The 23,094-nt window shown below is 37.3% G+C and overlaps 1 protein-coding gene, 2 long non-coding RNA genes and 4 other non-coding genes across 11 annotated transcripts in view; 5 read left to right on the forward strand and 2 right to left on the reverse strand.

Annotated features, from left to right (window-relative positions):
* The first annotated feature begins 174 nt into the window (after positions 1–174).
* TRNAL-AAG (transfer RNA leucine (anticodon AAG)) lies at positions 175–256 on the forward strand. Its single transcript has one exon. It is a non-coding gene; the product is annotated as a tRNA-Leu (tRNA).
* Positions 257–1,309: 1,053 nt separating this feature from the next.
* LOC105428048 (uncharacterized) lies at positions 1,310–2,678 on the reverse strand. The gene is made up of 2 exons (XR_016140571.1): positions 2,538–2,678; positions 1,310–2,148 (listed from the first exon to the last, which is right to left on the reverse strand). It is a non-coding gene; the product is annotated as an uncharacterized LOC105428048 (long non-coding RNA).
* Positions 2,679–3,245: 567 nt separating this feature from the next.
* Positions 3,246–5,512, forward strand: LOC148935147 (uncharacterized). Its single transcript, XR_016140572.1, has 2 exons — positions 3,246–3,379; positions 4,259–5,512. It is a non-coding gene; the product is annotated as an uncharacterized LOC148935147 (long non-coding RNA).
* TRNAW-CCA (transfer RNA tryptophan (anticodon CCA)) lies at positions 5,338–5,409 on the forward strand. The gene has a single exon. It is a non-coding gene; the product is annotated as a tRNA-Trp (tRNA).
* A 196-nt stretch (positions 5,513–5,708) lies between the features above and the next one.
* TRNAS-AGA (transfer RNA serine (anticodon AGA)) lies at positions 5,709–5,790 on the forward strand. Its single transcript has one exon. It is a non-coding gene; the product is annotated as a tRNA-Ser (tRNA).
* Positions 5,791–6,143: 353 nt separating this feature from the next.
* TRNAD-GUC (transfer RNA aspartic acid (anticodon GUC)) lies at positions 6,144–6,215 on the forward strand. Its single transcript has one exon. It is a non-coding gene; the product is annotated as a tRNA-Asp (tRNA).
* A 532-nt stretch (positions 6,216–6,747) lies between these two features.
* The window catches only part of LOC105422458 (calmodulin-alpha), a 40,298-nt gene continuing 23,951 nt past the window's right edge, over positions 6,748–23,094 (reverse strand). For 4 of the 5 annotated variants that reach the window (XM_089082305.1, XM_089082302.1, XM_089082301.1 and 1 more), the window contains 5 exons: positions 19,002–19,035; positions 17,645–17,746; positions 17,413–17,572; positions 17,096–17,244; positions 6,748–16,475 (listed from right to left, as the gene is read on the reverse strand). In XM_089082305.1, the coding sequence (XP_088938431.1) occupies positions 16,444–16,475; positions 17,096–17,244; positions 17,413–17,572; positions 17,645–17,746; positions 19,002–19,035 (477 nt within the window). In that variant the 3' untranslated portion in view covers positions 6,748–16,443. The remainder of the gene's footprint in view (positions 16,476–17,095; positions 17,245–17,412; positions 17,573–17,644; positions 17,747–19,001; positions 19,036–23,094) is intronic. The other variant, XM_089082304.1, reaches the window with a different exon arrangement.

A 23,094-nucleotide genomic window follows, 5' to 3' on the forward strand; every position in this document is an offset into this window, starting at 1 on the left:
ACTGCGCGCTATATTTTATTTCCCCAGAAAAAAAAAAGTTTCTGTCCTCTCTGTCGAATTTTCCTCCACTTTTCGCCTGCAGTCGCGTTGAACAAGACCAAGGACGTGAGATGCACTCCAGTTTTCTGGCGGTCACGCGAAAACAACCAAAAAATAGATCGATCTATCGTCAACGGTAGCGTGGCCGAGCGGTCTAAGGCGCTGGTTTAAGGCACCAGTCTCTTCGGAGGCGTGGGTTCGAATCCCACCGCTGCCATTTTTTTTTCCCTCCCGTTGAGTATGCGCGCGCGGATGGCAAGCCGCGACCTCGCGCACGACGACCGTGCGATTAACGGAGACGCAATCGTAGTCATGGTAGCGTCTCTCCTTCGAAGGTCCAATGGGTTGCGTCGGCACGCGGCGCCGTGGTTCACACCTATCAGGAGTACATGTGAGCTAAGGAGGCTCCGTACCCTGACCCGTGCGCGCGACATCTCTCGAAAGAACAGGCCACTTTGAAGAACTTGACTTGTCAAACGGGCAGAGAACTGTTGTTAAAAAAACAAGTTTGCATAAATATTAGCTGAAAAAGAATTAAGCAGATACTGAAACGATCTATTTGATTCTATTTCCCTTTAAGGGCGGAAAATAATTTATTTAATTTTTCCGAATGCATCTTGTTGATCTTAAAAGCGCAGATTCACGATTGAAGAAATTGTGCATTGTTTAGGCAAAGAGAATAAACTTATTAATGAAACGAAATAAGTTCAAGCAGATTTATATCTGCATATATATGTGTAATTCTCGATTAGAAATTTTTATTCCATTGTATCTTCTTCGTGGTTATACAACGATGCTTGTTTTTCCATGTAATATAATGTAAGAATATTATTTGCGATCCGGATATTTGTCTCTGAAAGAAGAAGGCGAATATCCAAACCATGAGATTACGTATGGAGCAAAGGAACGTATATTCTTTACGGAAGCTCGTTCGTGGCCTCCTCATGCTCTTGCGAGCAGATGGGATCCTGTTGATGTTGTTGTCGTCGGGGGCTCGCCATTCCTGCCCGTTTCGGTTAAAAGGGATTGTTATTGAACGCCTATGAAACGGCGAAGGGGAGAATGGAACGCGGCCGATATAATAACAATAATATTTTCACGACGCTGTGGAAAAAAAGAGAACGGAAGTGTGCTCCGAGGCTACGTAGTATCCTGATACAAGTATCATTCAAAAGATGCTACCACGGACCACGCCCAATTAATACGTTTCTTGCAGTTCGAGAAAGATCGTCGATACGTCGTAAATAGACATCAGGTAATGCCTTTCATGTATTATTATTATCATTTATTATTATCATTATTATTATTACTCTATTATATACAGTAGATTATATTTAATAAAATATAATTATTATTGTATATGTATATAAATATAAGTATGCAAAATATTGCTAAAACAAATAAATTATTTTAAGAGAAAAAATAAAAAATAATGTATTTGAAATGCATGTCAGGATATATTCGGCACGCTTTTTGTTTAAACGTCCATTATAACCGTTGGTACTCGAGAAACATTATTATTATTATTATATTATTATTAATTGTTAACATCATTATTATTTGTTAAATATATTACTACTTGACATTAAAGATACTACAATGTATCACTTATAAGAACCGTATTTTTATAGTTGCTTAAATCTTCGGGCCTCATGGCCACGAATTTAATTAGCGATTCATGACGAGGTGGAAATTAAGATCGTGGCATTAAAAGCGTGTTTCTTTATCCACGTTTCTCTTTGCGAGACTTTTGCGAGATCGTTTATATTTTCATCATCGTTCATGCTCGATATACACGGCGGGGAAATGCGTGTCTCGGATAATAATTCTTGCGCGCGTCGCACACATTTACGCGTCTACGTGTTCCTTGACCGCAATGGAGCAGAGTGCGTGGCTCACATCGCGCACGTAGTCTGTGAGTTATCAGGATAGCATGAACGATGGCATTTCTCCTCTCTCGTACAGTTGAGCGTCATTCGCGCGGGTTGTCTCATTTGGCCCCTCCTCGCACCAGAGAAGCACGTTGAGCGAAGAAGTCGTCAGGGTGTCTGCGTTCTTGTATTACCTATAGTACCCACTTTCGTCCGAAATGATTTCCGCTTGACGGAACTGCGTGTCGTAGTCGTAAGCGTGAGAATAAATTATTAGTCGAAATAGTAAAATTAAAACTAGATTGTTTTCTAATATTATCGCACTGAAACAAATTTTGTGAGCTTAAGAATGAATTTCAGAATAATATAAAGTGTAATTTCATTCAAAAATTAACAAGAGGAATTTCACTAGCATGTTTCACTAGCATTTATGGAATATAATATATTAATAATATAAAATAAATAACAGAAATATACATACACACATAGATTATTTGTGTATTATGTGTGTACATTTCAATGCATTCTAATCGATGGATTGAATAAAATTTCTAACAAAAAATTTCTCATTATCTTTTACTCGCTACATCTAATAATCTACATAATGATTAAGCTGTCGTATCTTACGCAACGCATTATCGCCATGCATGATGTCGTAATGTCAAAACGACAAGTCACTCCCCTCGACAGAGTGAGTAGAATAGTCAGCAATTCGATCGAGTACCCGATATATGCGGTGCTAAGCAACCGTCGGTGCCGTCGGTGCCGTCGGCCTACCATCTTGGTCATCCCCGCTCTTTCTCCACGCGCTAATTTACACGCGGCCTGCGTTGGTAATCTACAGTCAACGGGCAGAATGGACATAATCAACAATTTAACCGAGCGGCGAGTAGGGACACAGAAATGCCGAGTAGGCGCGCGATCTCGACGGCTGCGCGGCCGCGCCATGTACGCGCCTCCTTGCCACTTCTGTTCGCCGTGGATCGGAAAGACACAATTTTGAGGAAGAGCGCGCGGGCCCCTAAGCATTGCCACGGCGCAGCCATACCCCATTGGTCCACAGCGATCTCTTTCCACCGCTTATTGGTTCATTGACTCCGGCGTGGACGGAAATTTCGGCAGGGCTACCGGGCCCGGCGAGCTGCCGGCACGGCGCGAATCCGGCCGGGCCGCGCCCGTCCGCACCGGAGATTCGTGCGCAGCGACGCGCGGCCGTGGTCAATGTACAGCCGTCCCGTGTACGTCCCGCGGGAGTCGGCGGGCCGTCATCTACGGGGACAGTGACATCGTTTTTCCCCAAAATCAGCATTAATAACGCGCGATTCCCCGCCACCACCGCCGCCGCCGCCGCCGCCGCCGCCGCCGCCGTTGCCACCGCCGTTGCCGACTAGAACGACGCACGCGACACCGACTTCGACCACAAGTTTCCACGGTGTTGCTCGGACCTCATATCTGCGTCGAACTGCATGGTACAAGAATCACATACCTCGCACCACGGAATGACTCCCAAATGGATCGAACGTTATTACGTTTTCCCCTAAAATTAAAGTCGCTGGGCGTCAGAGTGGGGATTGCTACCCACACGGGGCGGTGTATATGTATATATATATATATTTATACAGGGTGACTCGTACGATACATGGAGTAGATGACAACGTCTCGTTGATCTTCGTGAGTGGCGACGATGCGGCAAAAAACTGAAGTTATGTAATTTACAAATTGAATGAATAAGATAAATTCAAATATTAATCTTCGAATTTAATATAATATAATAAATTTATCATATGTGAAATTTTGTTCTAAAATTACATTATGTAACATTCTGATATTTTAAAGTTTTTAGATTAAGCGCTTAAATGAAAATTTGATGCAGGTTGTCGAATATTTTTGTTACTTTTTAAAAGATTACAGATAATAACTAATAGATTATGGATAATAATTATTTTTAATAAGTAATAGTAATTAGTAGTCCTTGCAGAAGGATAAGAATTATTTCAGTAATGTGTCCTGTCCTTTTAGTTTATTTCTTATCACAAAAATTATTTTATTACAGAATATATCTTCTATATTCTTATATTTTACTTTATTATAAACATCGAATTGAAGCATCAATCTATATAAATTGTATATAATTATATTCATATCGTAACGATTACATTTAAACGAATATGCACATTTTACAACTTTATATTTGCACGTGATACAATCATATCGACATGAAAATCAATTTATTTCGATCATTCACGTGTTCTTCTGTTATTCCTCAATATAAAATCATCCGCGATGTTTCCGCGATACACCCAGTACATAATCTCGTGCGTACACGACGTATGTATGTATGTACGTAGGCTGGCGATGTTGATACCAGCGCTTCTATCGGCAGCGTCATGAGGTTGCGAGCGGCTGCATGCGTTCCTGTTGAAAAAATTCCTCACGGGCGAAAGTCAAGGTATGACAGAACATCGCCGGCGAACCAGCCGGTCTGGCCGACCGAGGCAGCCGGCATTACCTCCTCGCGCTACGTGCTCTCCTGGCAGCAGGAGGGGCTCGGCGAGACAACCCGCGCGAAACTCTCTTCAACGTAGAGAGAACAGTCGGGCTCGTACCAGCTCCTGTCGCCACGTGCCGCCCGGGTAACGCGGTGCTCGCATGCGGGATGTGAGCACGCACCACGTGCTCGTCACCGGGCTGGGCTGGGCCGAGTCGAGCCCGGCGCGCGCTGGGGTGACGATGATCGGCGGCCGACGATCGGTGATCGTTCGCGCCTTGCCTTGTGCCGCGCTATACGAGGCGTTCTCGATTTCTCGCGCTGCGCACACGTACGAACATACTTCCCACGAAGGATTGAGTTTATCGCGAGCAGCATACGTCGACCGTATCGATCGCATTCGTCTCGTTATTCGTGTCGCGCTAGCGCCAAATAATTCAAGCGTGGCGCCATGGTTCTGAGCTCATTTCGCACACGTATCATATCACAAGATGCAGAATCTTGAGAGTTCAAATAAAAGATGTATTTTACAGATGGTTAAAGGTATGAGATACGGACACTAGTTGTGTAAAATATGTATTTTTGCATATGTGTAATCTCAAACAGAGAAAATAACAATTGCTCTGCGTACACTGATGTTATTTATTATTTATTTTCTAACAATTTAAATGTCACGTGTATAAATAAAAAATGAAATAATTTTGATTGAAATTATGAAAGTATTTCTAATTATCATTTTTTTTTTAAAGACTATCGGATTTTAAATGCAAAAGAAATACATGATCTGTTTTTTTTTTTTATTTAAAAATTTTATTTTATTGGAATTTTATTCATTTATTATCGTTTAATATATAAAGTTCATGTAAAAAATGAAATCATTTATACGTGGATCTATCGAGATACGAATGTACTTCTTACTCGGAGTTGAGTCGTCATTAAGACTCCGTGGCGCAACGGTAGCGCGTCTGACTCCAGATCAGAAGGTTGCGTGTTCAAATCACGTCGGGGTCAACCCTTTATTTTTGTCATCTTTCTAAACGTTTTCGTGCAATGCACGCAACCGCCATTTTTGTTGCCTTTTGTAATGACGCCACTCGATGATACAAAGCATGACTTTACGTATTCATATTATACGAATATCATATCAGTAACGTTAGACATTTTTTATTTGAAAATACGATTAATATTGAGAGTTAATTATTACATATCATATATTATACATAATATATAATGATAATTAAAATATATTTAATATATATATTGAAACATATTGTAGAAAATATATAAATTCTAGCCAACAGGTATGCATAGCAGTCGTGGCCGAGTGGTTAAGGCGTCTGACTAGAAATCAGATTCCCTCTGGGAGCGTAGGTTCGAGTCCTACCGACTGCGTCAAAGTGGATTTATTTTTTGCTGCTCGATTATTTTATAATATAAAAAAATCGAAATTATTGTTTTATTTTTTTCTATGTCATAATTTAATAACACTATTAACGTAGAATAACATAAATTAATTATTACTGACTGTAATGTGCATAATTAATATGTTGAATTATAATAATATAATTAAATTAATATTAGAAATAATTTTCTAAACGCGATTATATAACAATTTAAATTGTACATTTATCATTATATAGATCTTTATTATAATTTTTTATATATCATATTATATATCATATTATATATCATAATTTTATATATCATAGTTTTATATATCATATTTTAAGAGCGGGCTACAAAATTCCTCGATAGTATAGTGGTTAGTATCCCCGCCTGTCACGCGGGAGACCGGGGTTCGATTCCCCGTCGGGGAGACCTTTTTTTATCTTTTTTTTTATTCTTAATATTGTATGTCTAAAAATCTAAATTTTGTCCAATTTAAACTTGACACAATTTTTTCAATATTGAATTTTACATTTTTATCATTTTCAACTTTATTTTATTTATTTTCACTAATTCGTTTCTTTTCTTTTTATCTATACTTTTAATATATTGCGTACAGTTATTTCTTTAAACAAAAAATGCATTAATATATATAATTATTATTTATATTGCAAGTGTTTATTTAATTTTTTTTAAATTGATGTTTAATTCAAATATTTTTAATCATTTTAAAATAAAGTAAAATTTGTATGAATATTTTCTGTTTTTATTATAAATTTTTTTAGAGAAAATTAAAAAAGCATGAATTAAAAATTATTTTTTAAATTACTTTTTACCTTGATACTATTTTTTCATTCATTTTAATGTGTTTATTTTATTAATACGATGTATGTATTTGTTTTCAAGTTACATAAACTTGACGAATTCGAAGTTTGAATCAAAAGATAAAACTATAAACGAGTGTCCATTATATAAAATGGTTATATTTAGGGGCAACTCGATACATGTATTGCATTTCACCAGTACACAGTGTTCGCCACTTTTTATGTCGTGTTGTAATATTACAGTACATAACGTTACAAGTAACATGGTCGCGTACGTTTAACATCACATAACGCACACACATACATAACACGCACAAACAGACATACAGTACTCTTTTCTGAATCCCTGTCCCTTCTGACTTTTCTCCACTCTAGGACCAAACGCGAGTAGAGTATTCACTTGAAAAGTCGCAGTTAACAAACGGATTAAGAAAATAATTTAAAAATATTCGTCCATATTGGGTAAAAATGATAAAACAGATCTGCTTGCACTATTCTACTCTTAATTCACACGATTGTATCTCTTTGAATTTCAATTTTAATTATATTAAAATATTGCATATTTTTCCCCTCGTGTGATTTTAGTTTCTATAACAATATTCTTTGATTATTTGTATAATATTTTTTAAATAATAGCTGCAATAGCCAGTCTTTACAGCTTTAACTATCTACTTTAACTCTCACTACAATATTGAATTTTTATTAAATTTTGATTATTGAGCCAAAGCGAAAATTATTGAGTGCATTTATTGTTAGATATACATACCACCTTATCACTCATTATTAATTTAGGATCATAAAACAGTTTAACAAATTTTCTCAGTAATCATAAAATGATTTCCAAAAAGCCAATTAGATGTGAAAATAATTGCAGAATACTATCTATACCAAATTTCTTTATCATGTATATAATATTTCATATATATATATTAAATGCAACTCAATTATATATGCAAAATCATATTTACTACTTTATATGTTATTTATTTTTTATTGATAAGTAACTCTCAGACATCGAAAAGCAAAACACAATTGAAATAATTCCAAAGAAAATTAATTCAACAAGAGAGAGAAATCAAATAGTTATATATAAAAGAATTACAATTATATTGTAAGAGAAAGTAACCGTTCAAGCGTTAAACGTACAAACATTTTGAATAAATATCAAACTCACGCACCAACAACACGAGTACAAACTCTTTGGGAAAATCGCTCACAATTTATCGAAAACATGTCGTATAATTTGCGGGGATAATTTCAGTAACATACAATAGCATCAAATATATAATATGTACACAGAACAAATAAATGACAAACGTATTCTTCCTTTGCCAAATATGCTTGTACATTAAGTCTTAATCGTAAAAAGTCGCGTTTAGGCCTGCTTGTCGCTTGAGAACACGTTTCGCCATAACGCAATAGTAACTATTTAGATATTTACTCTAGAAAAATAACGTCATGGACATTCCTTGTCGTGGAAATTCGTCAATTACAAACGTTTCGTCTCTTTCGTAGCCTTTTTTTTTTTTTTCTTTCAAGTAAAAATATAAATATTTCGTTCACAGCGCGATATAGCTCCCCGTGTCCAGATCCATTATTGTTTCCTTTTTCAATCTTCTTAATACGCCTGTAATCTCCGATTGCAAACACGCTTCGACATCGCTTTTAATTTGCTTCTTGCGCTTCCTCGCATTGCGTCCTTCAGGATACATAATTATCTCCGATAGGAAAAAAATCACAGCTTTAAAATTACCACTTGTTTTATCTATAAGCACAATGAAACGTTGACAGAATTAAAGAAAGCACACAGCTGTCGCGAGATAATTTTTTCGCGGAATAAATTCGAAACAATTACATAATTAGTTACATTAGTACAATTAAACTATCAATTATTTAAATGACAATTCTGCAATAATTATTTTTCTTTGTTTTCACTACAATTAGTGAAAAAAAAAAAAAACAATTAAAACAGGTTGAAAGTTTTTCCAAGGAGATACAATATCTCGATTGTGCGAGAAATTAGAATTTTTATCAGACGTTTTCTCCGACCGCTAGAGCTAGACTGAAATATAAAAATACACACACATACTCGTCCAGTAACGCGGCTACCCATAACAAAGTTTAACAAAGTTAATGAAAGACGTTTCCTTATTACAACTAGTTTGAACATCGTCGTGTCTCGGCCGTGGCGTTGTTTGATACACACGGTTATTGCCCGCTCTCGCGATTTTATCTCTGATTTTTATCTCGCGCGGCATTTAGGCGCAAAGAAGTTTCGCCACGCGACTGAAAAAGAAAAAAAAAAGAAAAAAGAAAAAAGAAAAAAAAAACGAAAATAGGAAAACGCGCGGAACTTCTCCATCTTCCACGAGTGTTGACTCGGCTGAATTTAACGCAACGAACTGCCTTCGAGCCGTGGAAAAAGTTCTTCTCGTAAAGTAATCGGCAAGCGGAAAAACTGGAATGACGCAACTTCTCAAACGACGCCCAAAAAGATGCAACGTTTTTAAAAATGTTGCATGCCAAGCATCACACCCATTTCCCACGTTGCCTACAATCACACCCTATAAATCGTCTCGTAAGAAAGCGGTGTATCGGACCGACGTATAATCGACGACGAAAAATCGCAGATCCTTAATGAACGGAAGATCGTGTCGCTTAGTGGCGACAGCCCTCGCGATTGTTACAACCTAGTTACACTTACTTAACAATTATCATTTAATTATCATTACATCTAAGGTAATCAGGTTCTTTCTCACGCGTATCTATTTAACATATACGTATATATTTATATATAATTTGATTATTACGTGTTTGCGATATTTCAACGTGTGTGTTTGATATTAAGCTAGCTGATATTACACCCTTTGCTTATTTGCGTTGTTTAGGCGAACTTCGAACATCCTCGAAGTGATTTTTTTTTTTTTTTTTAGGTGCCTCGAAGTCGCTCGTTTTACAGGCTGCGCTTGAAATGTCGATTCGAAATCGGGACGAATTCCAAAGGATCGCAAAGCACCGATTAAAGCGAGTTAATCAAACGCGCGATCTCTCGATTAACGAACATCGGGAAATAACAAGTATACTGCTCCATCTTGAGAACACATCTTTGCAAAGAGATGAAAATATATCTGCAAAAAGTGCGCGATTGTATTATAAACTTCCGTCTCAACTTTAATAAAAATAAAATTATATTTAAGGGAAAACACAATGTTTTTAAAATTATTTACACCGTTCATTTGCATCTTCTATTTTTTATATAAATATTTCTTAGTTCAGTTCAACAATATAAATAATCTTTTAATATATATATATATATATATATATATATGTATATATAATTTTTAATAATACTCTCACTTTTTAAATAATTATTTAAATATTAGCTTTGTCTTATTATGACTTGTACTTCCATTCCAAACAAAGAAAGTCGACGGTACATTTTGTCCCTTAAACTAGCCCTAACAGGTTTCGTAACAGTAGTAATAAAAATTAATAAGTAAGAATTAACGAAATGATTCGCTATGCTAATCGATGCCGCTAGTCGATCGCCGATTTGAGGACAAATTTCGAGCGAGGTATATATTCTAAGAAAAAGATCACATTGATCTCCATAATTTCTAGTCTCGATTAATTACTAATGATTAGCTTATCGAGCTCTCTGCTCAAATTCCTGGACGCGCGCGGTGATCGACGATGAAAGCGAGTAGAATAGAACGGAGAAGTCTCGATTAATCAGAGGGAAGACTCACGTACCTTTACTTCTGGAGGGCAACGTTATAACGTACAGGGTATCCTAAGGAATATAATGAAAATATACGCGTATACTCTCTGCTGCGCATATGAGACATATGTTTTACATATACATTTAAGAATTTTAATGTTCAACACAACGCAAACACGTGTATTTCCAAGACATCCTGTACGTAGGCGATAATTAACGGCAGGTCTGCGGGCAGCCAAGAACGTTCGTTAACTCGGACCCGAGCTGCCAGCTCGCAAAACAATTTGGTAGAGAATATATAACTTGTAGATGAATATATAACTTGTATATATATATATATATACAGTATAATACAATATAATATGTGTGTAGGGTATCCCAGGCGTCTTTTGCACTTTCTCTGCACCTCTGAATATGTAATTATTAATTACTTGGATAAATAAGAAAATAAAAGAAACTTGTCCAAGTAGGAAAATTAGAGTCAATCAAGGGAGAAGTTTCCTTTATGTTTTATTTTCCTTTTTCCTAAATGGTTTCAATTTCGCTTCGAATTTATTGTGATATTTTTTTCCCATCTGCAATAATTAACGGCAGAAAGAAAGTGCGTGACTTTCGGGACATCCTGTAAAAAATATAACACAATGCAGTGCAACGCAATGCATTGCAACGCAATGTCGTATGATTTCGTATTACGCTGCACAGCAGGATTTGGCGTAAAGTGTAATCTATAAAAATATCTCTGCTCTGGAGCAAACGATAATACAATAATAAATATCTCGAAGTTCGCCGAGAAATCGATCCTCGCATTGAACAAAATTTTTAATGTACTCGCGGAGGAGTAGGACAGAGGAAAGAGAATTCTTCGCTTCGTTTCTAAGCAAAGAATGTTGAATTCCTGACTCTTTGAGGAATAACAGGAACAATTTATGTGCCATGTGTAGTAATAATAACTAATGGATTAATGTAACGAGTGGTACAATATGGACGTTATCGTCAATTCCATATCGTCATTTCCATATCGATTAAAGAGTGATTAAAATGACGAATATTGTAATGCAGTAATTGTTTGTCTCTCGCATAAATTTACCGAATGCTCACTAATTGTTTTTACCTCTCAAATAGTTAGGATGATTATCATTTTAACAAATACAAAGTGCGTTCAATATAATTAAAATCTAAGAAGCCGTCTGTACGCTGCATTACGGAGCGTACGGATACGAGCCCCGCTTTTTTTTCGCAATAACAATTTTTTTTTTCTTTCGTGTCGGACGATCCATTCTTCTTATGCATATGGTAGAAACTCACTGCATGCTTACGTCACAACAATTCTTTTTGTACTTACACTTGCGCGCGTCACATTGTTCTGATATTACAAAAAAATTAGGCGAAGTCACGTCGTATACATGCATTATAAAATTCACAAAATGCAGTATAAGCAAATTTAGACTTTCAAATCCTAAGTAGAATCGCTTCGGAAGCCTTAACATCTTGAAAACAAACACCACCATATCAGAATTTCTCTGATTCCAAAGGATAACTTTGATCAAAACGAAGTAACTTCTTTATTTTCATTTTAATCACGATTTATTCACGATTATAACAAAAAGCAGTTTTTTTGGAAAAGATACCGAGGTGGAATTGAATGAAAGTGGATTTCATCAGGAAAAAAATTTTGTAGAAAAAAATTTTTTTATAAAAGAAATTTTTATAAAAAGACATCGTTTGAATTATTGAAATTATTTCCAAATTTAATTTTATCCTTAAGGATCAAAGTAACTCCAATCTGCGATCCTTACTTTGCAATTAATTAATTAATTATTCGCCATACTTATTCCGCATTAATTATTTCTTCTGCCGGTCGTACGTTAAGCACATAAGTATCGCCATTCATGAATGAGAGCTGTTAGCGACATAACTTTTTTTTAAAGGGGCGAGATGCGAACGGGACAGGTAGGAAATCCAAGTGCGTGACAAGACGACGAACAAATAGCGACACGTGCCGTCGACGTGTAGTGGCTTATCTCATTGTCGGCATTATACAGGTATATAATTTCATGATACTTAATGTTGTAATGTAATGTTTGGGGCGGACCAGCATATATATCTGCTTCTTTTTGGTAGTTCTTACCAAAGGTTCTCAGTTAAACCATTAGAGAGATATTGTCGTTCGGACGTTATTACATTGCTATTTGTGACGTATTATCAAGCTGACGCTTTACCTTCTCCCCCTTTTTCACCCTCTATCAGGACGTCGCCGTGCCGACTCGCACTTTCAGGTGCCTGACCTTCCAGGTCGCGGTGTTTCGAGTCGCGGTGCTTTTTGATACCGCGCTTGATATTTTGATATCGTATCGGATATATGAGAGAGAATGAACGTTCGTTTTTTTTACGAGCATCGACGAGTAGCGTAATCGATCATCTGCAGCATCGGTAGATCGAAAAGCAATAATCAACGTTTTGCGTTTTGTTGCGTGGAACGGTGCTATCCCAATGGAAAGAAAGACACTGCGCGGTGGGACATCTCGCTTCGAGATATATAAGCGTTAAGAAAATACATTATTGTCAAAAACACGACACCATCCCTTCGCTTGTATATTTCGCGTGTTGCGGCGTCTCTATCTATAAACATTATATAGGTGTACACATCTTCCCTTTCTCTCTTTTTTTTTTCCTCTCGCGTATGATCGTAAATTATGATGCATCATCGATAGAAAACTGCCATAAGTTTAATGGTCTAACCTTCTAAGAGTACATTTTTTTGAACTGATTTACCGAATACACAAATAGTTGAGATTTATACAGATAATACTCAATTTCCTTTACTTCAAATCTTTTTGAAACTTTTTTTTTATTCAAATTTATTCAACTTATTTCAAGCCCGGAAATGAATATTTATGTTATAGCAACATTCTATCGGAGGCGCAATGTGATCTGAACTGCTCACTCTGAAAGTAATAAAGTAAGTCGAATTTTGAAGATCGCAAGACAAGTACGTTGTACCCTATTAGGTCATTATTCGACAAATCTTCGTTTCTTATTCGATTGATCTTCAAAATTTGATTTACGTTATCTTCGCCCGATAAAACCGCCCACGTTTATTGGTTGTTCCACGAGAAATCCACGGATCTATCGAGGATCACAGTCTCCGCCTGCGAAAATAATATATGCATTCGCATTAATTGTACATCACGCGTCATATATACAGATAATTGTATTTATTGAATCGTCGGTCCCTCGCATTCTCGATAACCTGAACTCCCATCGCCGTTGTGCCATCCTTTCGAGATGAAGTGCCCATTCGCACCTTGGCAATCTGCTAGGCTCGCCGTCAAACGTAACGTAATTGTCGATCGATTAGATTAAAGAGCAACAGAATTTATTGTCTGTCTCTGTGCAGCCGTCAATCACCGTTTCATCCGACGAGTGCTCCAGGCCGCAATCGCTTTTCCACGTTTTGCTCGTACTTTAAAAAGAAAAATAATCGTGTCGTCCGGATCTCGAAACACGCGCATTTCACCTGGAGTCTCTTGTAAAAAAAAAAAAATTATCATTCATTCTTTCTATCTCTCTTTTTTTCTTTCTCCCATTTTACCATTTAGCGCAGTACGTACGATCAATCGGTAAAACGATTTCAAAGTATTTAAATTCCTCACGGTAGTTTGGAGACTAACGAATTTAAATAAGAAACAGAATTATGAAATACAAATCGATATATATATATATATATATATATATATATATATATATAATATAAAAATATATATTAAAATGAGAAAAAAAACATTTAATTTTGTACACGTGAATTCTTTCTTAAATCCGTATTCTATATAGAGATAGTAGTCTTATTTCAATAATTTAATCACGCACGCAAAAAATGGAACACAATTACTCCGACTGATAGTAGATGCGCTCGCGCTGTCAATCTTCAACTTCCGCTTCGTGCCAGGTCGGAAACTGCGCGCGCGTGCATGCGTGCGTGCATGCGTGCGTTCATACGTACGTACGTGTATATGTGTGTGTGAAGCACGGGCGGCGGAGAGGGCATGTATGTACATACAATGTATTAAATATGTGTGTATATATATATATATATATATATATATATATATATATATATGACTATCTACAGCGTATTTCACATATGTTTTCTTCTTTCTTCTTTTTCGTGGTAGCAACATAATCACGTATAGTATATGATAATCCACGTGTACAGCTTTTGCCGTTTTTATACTTGCGACCGTCTCTCTTTTTATCTGCCGCTATTAGATACTACCGTTTATATCGCGCGTGTTAAGCGCGCGGGGCTTGTTTTTCTCTTATAACACGTCTAAAGGTACATACATACCACGACGATAATGCGCACGTAATAACTTATACGCTCCTGAACGCCGAGCGATACTGATTGTGCGACGGCGGAAACACCATGCCATCCTTGTTTCTCACGCGAGGGATCGCGATCGTACAACCCTTTCGTGCGTCGCGTTAATCACCCTGGTTGAAATCGTAAGAGGATCATTTTCTTTTCTTCATTATATCTTTTCTATCTACTATAAATCATCGCCGCATATCCAATGATCACATCTGCCAATTATCACAATGGAAACTGTGGCCATTGAGGATGTAACACGAGGGATTGTCGTAGTTGTCGTAGATTATTATCAATTCGTCTAAGACTTCGTCAACTCACTGGATCACAAACAATCTCATTTAGATCGTTAGAATATCCTTCGGTAACCAAGGAATGAACGCCACGCGGCCATTTTTCCAAATCGCTCTGCTCGAATTGTTCCCACAGGGGAGCCGTGATACGACACTCGAAATATTTAGACTGTCAGCTTTTCGAGGCATCGCTTTTTCAACCAGGGTGCTCGCCCACTCGACGTCGATCGATTACAAAAACGCGATGGATGCCGCGATTATCGGGCGCCCTACTCACGCCGGGTACCAAAGCGCAAGTGTCAATCACTCTTCAGCGTGGTCGTCGGCGTACCCGCTCTAAAGTTACTAAGAATCGAGGAGGTGATGACGATGAGGAGGGCGACGGCAAGGACGGGGTACGGTGGTGTGTCTACTACGTTGGCATTTTTGCGTGTAACAAGCGGTAAAAACATTCGAAGTACGATACCTTTCATGCGCGTCGCGTCTCAAGAAAAGACAATCGACGCAAAAGGAATATCATATAATAATATATAATAACATATGTATATGTATGTATGTATATATATATATATATATATATCACGCACATATATCATATATGCTAATATACATATGCACATATTGTATATACTAATATATACTTCAGGACTTTCTCGCGGGGACGCTCAAAGGGGCGTGAAAAGCTAGGTAACTTCTAAAATTCTCCGCTCCGTAAAGTTGCCGGGGGAAGGGAGATAAAGATTGAGGGTACGTAAAAGTTTAAACGAAGCTCGGTTGATTGTTCTAGTTGGCGGCTGATCGCGCCTCCCTTCTCCTTCTCCTTTCTCCTCCCTCCCCCGCAGTTTGGACATATTCTTTCTCTTTCAATTTCTTTTTTTCTTTTCTTCGTTACCTTTTCTTTTTTTTTTACCGTTATAGCTAAAAACTTCAAGTACTCGTCTAAGATTAGTCCGAAGGAGCGCGAGGTGTATCTGTGTATATAATGCGTGTACGTATGTGCAAAATTCGCGGAAGAAAGTCTCTCTTCTCGGTTTTCCGGAAGCTTTCTCTACTCACGGCGGGGGGACTCGGAGACCTCCCCCCTTCGAAGCCAAAAGGTTTCCGGTGCCTTCCCAATTCTCTATTTGCGTTACTTACGCGCAAAATCCTCGACACGTCGCTCGCGAAGCCTTAGCAATAAAGTCGGTTTCGCGCGATTGAAAATGTGTGCGATTCGCTTCCGCGATCTCACAGCGTGCCACGATCGGTCGGCCGGTCGATCGGTCGGTCGTCGATGAGTGTTTCATTTTTCCCTCGACGGCCCTGGATACAGTAGTTTTATGGAGCATGAAACGACTTCTCGTTACGATCCTACGAAGTCGAGGAACTTGGGTGGCGGATCCGTTTGTCCTTCTTCCGTTCGAGGATCCTCCGTTATTTCAGGTATCTTCGAAATCCTATCCTTTGATTCCCGAACTAATTTTTCGACGTTAAAATCGTCACGAATTCTAAAACATGATGGATCCCAATTAATTCAATGCTGAATAACTTAATAATAAATGATTGTATAAAAATGCTAAATTTTTTTTTAAATTGAATCTCAGATTCAGATTTAGAAAATATGTAATATTCGCGGGTACTTTATTAAGCAAGAATTAATTGCAAAGCTTAATGAAAACATTGAATATGTATATGCACACAATTTGCTCTATTTTTATTATTATGTTTATAGTTTCATTGATTAAACTCATTCTAGATAATACATAATTCGCGTTATGTTTAAAATACTAATTCTACTAAATACATATTATTTTCCATATTTTTTAATCGTCTACGCCGCTCTTTCTATTTAAATTTTATATAAAGCTATTATTCAGATTACAAAAGCAGATTGCAAAAGCAACAAATATTCAAATTCATTCACGTCTATTATCAAAAAACTCGGACGTGATGGGATTCTACTGAAACTATGTATTTACATTTATATTAATATTTTATTTTAGAAACAGCTGTGTTACGCGAATAATATTATTATAACAGTAAATATATTAGATTGTATTTTTTTCAAAATCAAAATGACATAAGCAAATTATAACTATTTATTAGATAACGCTCAAAAACACATTACCTTCGTAGTTGACCATTCCGTCGCCGTCTAGATCCGCCTCTTTAATCATGTCGTCGACTTCCTCCTCGGATAACTTCTCGCCGAGATTCGTCATTACATGTCGCAGCTCTTTCGAAGAGATTAAGCCGTCGTTGTTCTTATCGAACACCCTGAAAAGGAAACGCGAAGAATGGCTAAATTTCCGGGCTTATCTACATCTTAAAAGCACAATTTTCCTCGCGAGCAAACGTTTCCTCGGGACGACGTTCTTTCAATGATGCAATTGCCTCGGGGACAATTAGATCCCCGAAGTTTCTTATATAGCCAGAGCTTATTACCGGAACGCCTCGCGAAGTTCGTCCTCCCCGTCGGCGCCCTTCATCTTCTTCGACATCAATTGCAGAAATTCGTTGAACTCAATGGTGCCGTTTCCATCCTGATCCACCTCGTTCACCATGTCGCGCAGTTCCGTCTCTGAAAGGGGCGCACCGCCACTCGCTTTATACATCGCCGTTTCACAGAATGCATCCCGGATGCATCCGAGAGATTCGCGAATGGAAAGTGACTCACCCGATGGTCTTTGACCGAGAGACCGCATAACAACCCCCAATTCCGCCATCGTAATCGTGCCGTCCTCGTCCTTATCAAAGAGCATGAATGCCTCTTTGAATTCTGAAATGATGACGGAGTTTCTCGCCGTTATCGTGCCGATCGTTTCCGGCAAATTCGAGACATAAATAGCTAATTGTTCGGTAAACTCCAAGTAATTTTACGGGCGTCTTTTATTATGCGCCTGAGTAATTGCGAAATACGTGATAAAAACATGTAATATATTTGCGCAACAATTTAATTAACGCGCGTCAGAAATCGTGATAGAATTTTATATATAACTTATTTAAATTTTATATATAACATATGTTATAGATTTACGTGTATACACTTAGTATATATATATATTTTTTAATACATATTCTGATTTTTCAAATATTTTTTGTATAACAAAACATCTAAAATTATAAAATGAAATATATTATAGAATTTTATCCTCAATTCTAACAAAAGTTCATTTAAAATGGTTTTACATGTTTCAAACTATTAATTCTGAGATTTTAGATCGGTAACTATTTTGTATAGAACTTTTCGTGCTAAAATAATTTTTTAAACTGATATTATTTGATTAATTAAAGGAAGAAAGAACGTTTAAATTTAAAGTTAGGAATAATTTGTTGTGCGAGGTTTTCTTATCTTGACTTTTCCATCTCATTTCTTTCCAATATTATTATAAAGGACAAGATTATAACTAGAAAACTGTGTCGCAAAAAGTTAGATCATAAGTTAAACATAATCGATATCGCGTGTCAACGATGATGCCATTACGAATAATGAGTCATCCGCGTGCAGTGAACTATCAACATCAATTATTCGTATTCCGCAAATTTGCTCGTTTAGATTATCTAGGAGACCAGCTCTCATTGTTAGTATTTTGAATTTATTATGTTCCGTTCTTTATAAATTATTTCTAACTCTCCATTTTAACTGACTCGGCATCGGAGATATTAGGTAAACAGGAAAAAACTGTTGCCAACTGGCACGCATTTACGCTTACGATTCATAGCAATAAGTTTCATGTCTTTCATGTATCTGACGGCGCATCCAAAACGTCATTCTTACATCTCAACTAAATGAATGAAGATAATAACACTTATTCAAACAATAAAGATATTAATTTCCAAGAAAATCATTAATGATACACAAAGAGTCTTGGATGCTGCATGACACAAAATATTTTGTTAGATTTAAATAAATTATTTTGTGTATTGGAAGTTTCAAAAAACCTTTACTTTTTAATTGAACCATGAAAATTAATTATTGCTGACTAATAAATAATTATTGCTAAATGATCTGTATAATTGTACTGTAAACTCACCTGCTACCTGATCTTCTGTAAGTCCATATTCGGACTGAAACAAAAAAAAAAGGAGAACAAACGATAGATAAAATCCTATCATTTTACCCTGCATATCTACGAGTTGTATTTTTGTATTATGAATGCATATAACGCCAAATGCCATCGAAAGATATTGCCTCTTAATTGTAGGGAAACGACCTTGCTTTAACTATTACTCTTCTATGATCTGCTCTCGTACGTTATAGAGGAGATATTGAAGAAATTTTGGCGAGATGCCCATCTCTAGAGGCTCCAACGCGAGGGGAGGTCGAGTAATGAATTATTAATAATAACATGTCGCAACGTGATAGCGAGTCCCGCGACAAAACGGCGCAACTGGCTGCTCGAACGCGGTCCATTTCAATGACGGTCTCACGATTCTTCCGAAGAAAATTTTCTTTTTTAATCTCCACGCGTTCCACTTCAATGACGGTCTCACGATTCTCCCGAAGAAAATTTTTTTTTTAATTTCCACGCGTTCCACTTCAATGGCGATCTCACGATTTTCTCGAAGAAAATTTTCTTTTTTAATTTCCACGCGTTCCACTTCAATGATGGTCTCACGATTCTCCCGAAGAAAATTTTTTTTTTTAATCTCCACGCGTTCCACTTCAATGACGGTCTCACGATTCTCCCGAAGAAAATTTTCTTTTTTAATTTCCACGCGTTTCACTTCAATGACGGTCTCACGATTCTCTCGAAGAAAAAATTTTTTTTTTAATATCCACGCGTTCCACTTCAATGACGGTCTCATGATTCTCCCGAAGAAAATTTTCTTTTTTAATTTTCACGCGTTCCATTTCAATGACGGTCTTACGATTCTCTCGAAGAAAAAATTTTTTTTTTAATATCCACGTGTTCCACTTCAATGACGGTCTCACGATTTTCCCGAAGAAAATTTTATTTTTTAATCTCCACGCGTTCCACTTCAATGACGATCTCACGATTCTCTCAAAGAAAAAATTTTTTTTTTAATATCCACGTGTTCCACTTCAATGACGATCCCACGATTTTCTCGAAGAGAATTTTTTTTTTAATTTTCTCACGTGTCTCACGCGCGTTGAGTTCTCCAGAAAGATTCTGTATTCTTACTTACGCTCAACTGTCTAATCTGACCGTCTATCGTGCTCGTCAATCTACGCAACTGTCCATACGCGTGAGTGTATCTCTTTTCCGTTTCCGCCATGGTCGCGTGTCACGCCGAGGAATATGCGCCGGAAGTGTCCGTTGGCGAGATTATTGCGAAGACGTTAACTGCGAATTCCGTGGCTACGTCTGCATCTTGTGGCTATTACCGTCGTGTCGCCGTCGAGACGACCGACATTTCGCTCCCATTACAGACGCGTCACGTGCGACGTGTTTCCGTCGATGCGTAAGAAGAAAAAGAAAAAGAAAGCGTAAGCTGCGCTTTCCCGGGATGGGGGGGGGGGGGATCGAAGCGTATACGTAGATATATAATGTATATATGTATATATGTATATATGTATTCGCGGCGCGACGGATTCGTCGGAAACTGCTCGGAGCCGAACTAATATTTATCGACTACGAGCTCTCTTTCAAGGCCGCCGCTGGTACCGAGAGATACAGAGAGAGGTCATATCCGAAAGACACCGAAAGAGGCTTCTCGCCGTCGATCACGATTACTTTTCGGATGGATAAAATCCGAGAAGATGACGCTTGGGACGACCGAGGGAGGCGATTCTAAGGCCCGCCCTTGCCTCGTCCCTCGTATTTCTCCGGTAAGATGAAACGCCGAGAGTCGACGATCACGTCGGATCAAGCGGCCGATGTGCACAATATTCCGCGGCAATCACACGGGCGACACTACTCGAGGATGCGATAGCTCACGGATGAGTAAAAATAGCCGTTTGCCGCCGTCGTGCGTTAAGCAAGTAGAGAAATACGCGTGCTCGGAGCACGAACTTCGCGCTTCCCGCGATTTCGAGCGGGTGAAGTTGAGGAATGTGCCGGTTTCCGTTTCGCTTCGCTTCCCACGTCGCTTCGCTTCGCTCTTGAAAAATTCCTTCGCGATCGTATACGTGATCGTTACTTCGCGTGCGCCTCGAAGACGACGGTGACACAAGACTCGCTGCCGCGGCTTCCTGAGCTTTGGTGGTCGAGCACAAGTCGGATACAAGAGAGATGTCTACACAGATGACAAAGCCGTGTGTGTTCGGGACTCTCTTTGGCAACCTTAGTCTGTTTTTAACTACGAGGTCCCCTCTACGGTTAGATGCTAGGTGTGACTACTCCCTTCCCCATTTCCCGAGATTGCACGAACAGATACTTTGCTCGTTGTGTCATTTTTCCGCTTTCCTAGTACAGGGATGCGCTTCCGACAACCATTCGTATTGTTTTCAATTCAACTCTTCATAATTCAAATCTTTTTCATGTTTGACAAAATTTGAAAAAATTTATGTAACTTGCCTTGCATCGGTCTTGTAACATAAATTAAGAGAATTAATTTTTAATTTTTACATATTTTACTGCAAAAGACAGACTACTGATATGTAAAATTTCTAACTCCTTTTTTTTATTATAAAATTATTTATATTTAGATATTCATAGATAAACATAATAGATCTAAAAGAATAATATTAATAATTGCTTATATAATATTAATAACAAAAAATATTCAATCAATACACAGCATACACAGCACCGTTTAACATCGATAAAAATTTATTTACAGTATTCATACAAAATTACTTAAAGTATTTCCACTAAAAAATATGTTAATATAGGTAAATAATTTATATCGGAATAATTTTCTAAATATAAATTGATATCTACAGCAATTAATTTAAAAAAAAATTACATTTATAGTATAATTAAAAATAACAATTAAATTCTATTTATAGATATAAAAGAAAATAAAATTCTCGATAAATGGCTATTTTTACGTATGTAATGAGAAAATTATACGAAACGCATAAAACGAGGCATGCGTAATAAATAATTAGCCGTATAATAACACGAGTTTATAATGAATATGGAATAATTGTATACTAGAATCTGTGCACATGCAATTTGCATGAGATCAAATATCAAATCTATTTGATGTTGTCAGCAATCTCAACCGGAAATATCATCTCAAAATAGAGCAATGCGATCGGGGAGTTGTCGCTAATTATGCCAATCCGAGTAAATGACAGTACGGTGTTATTTTCCTTCGGTGTGTCTTGACGCGCGGCGTATATTAGCCGAACATGAAGAAACTTATCGATCGCTCATCGCGTATTCAACTGGGTCAGATCGTGCCATATTTATTGCCGATGTGCACGCATTACGCGAAGCGCACGCCACGTTGACAAAGGCGGCTGACGTAATTCGATCCATCACGAGCCACCGATAACTTCGCTCTCACCTCTATGAACACAAAATAATTAAGTGACCTATTCAAATGCAAATCGTTTGGGAAGATCGTGCTAATGACCTTAGGGTTGGTAAGGGCTGAATAATCGATCGGAATTAGCTGGTCGTACACGGCAATAACATTTCTCAGACAATTTCAACCCTCGTAAGAGATATTCGAGAGAGATATTAAGTTCAGCTTTCAATTCGGTTCTTACCAAATCGAAAGATGACTTTTAAAAATTTTTTAAAATTTTAAGGAAAGTTATGTTTTCTTAAATAATTGAGCAATATTGAGCCATGTATTAAAATCCTGAGGAGATCAAAATCGTGCTGTTGCATAATTTAATTCTTACCAAAACAAAAGTGATTTTTAGGAAAAATTTTAAGGGAAGTCATGGTTTCTTAAATAATTGGCAATATTGAGCCATGTATTAAAATCCTGAGGAGATCAAAATCGTGCTATTGCATAATTTAATCTTTACCAAATCAAAGGTGACTTTTAGGAAAAATTTTAAGGGAAGTCATGGTTTCTTAAATAATTGGCAATATTGAACCATGTATTAAAATCCTAAGGAGATAAAAATCGTGCTGTTGCATAATTTAATCCTTACCAAATCAAAGGTGACTTTTAGGAATAATTTTAAGGGAAGTCATGGTTTCTTAAATAATTGGCAATATTGAGCCACGTATTAGGATCCTGAAGAGATAAAAATCG

This window comes from Pogonomyrmex barbatus, unplaced genomic scaffold (genome assembly GCF_055798465.1).
Source record: "Pogonomyrmex barbatus isolate J1 unplaced genomic scaffold, ASM5579846v1 scaffold6, whole genome shotgun sequence".
NCBI lineage: Eukaryota > Metazoa > Arthropoda > Insecta > Hymenoptera > Formicidae > Pogonomyrmex > Pogonomyrmex barbatus.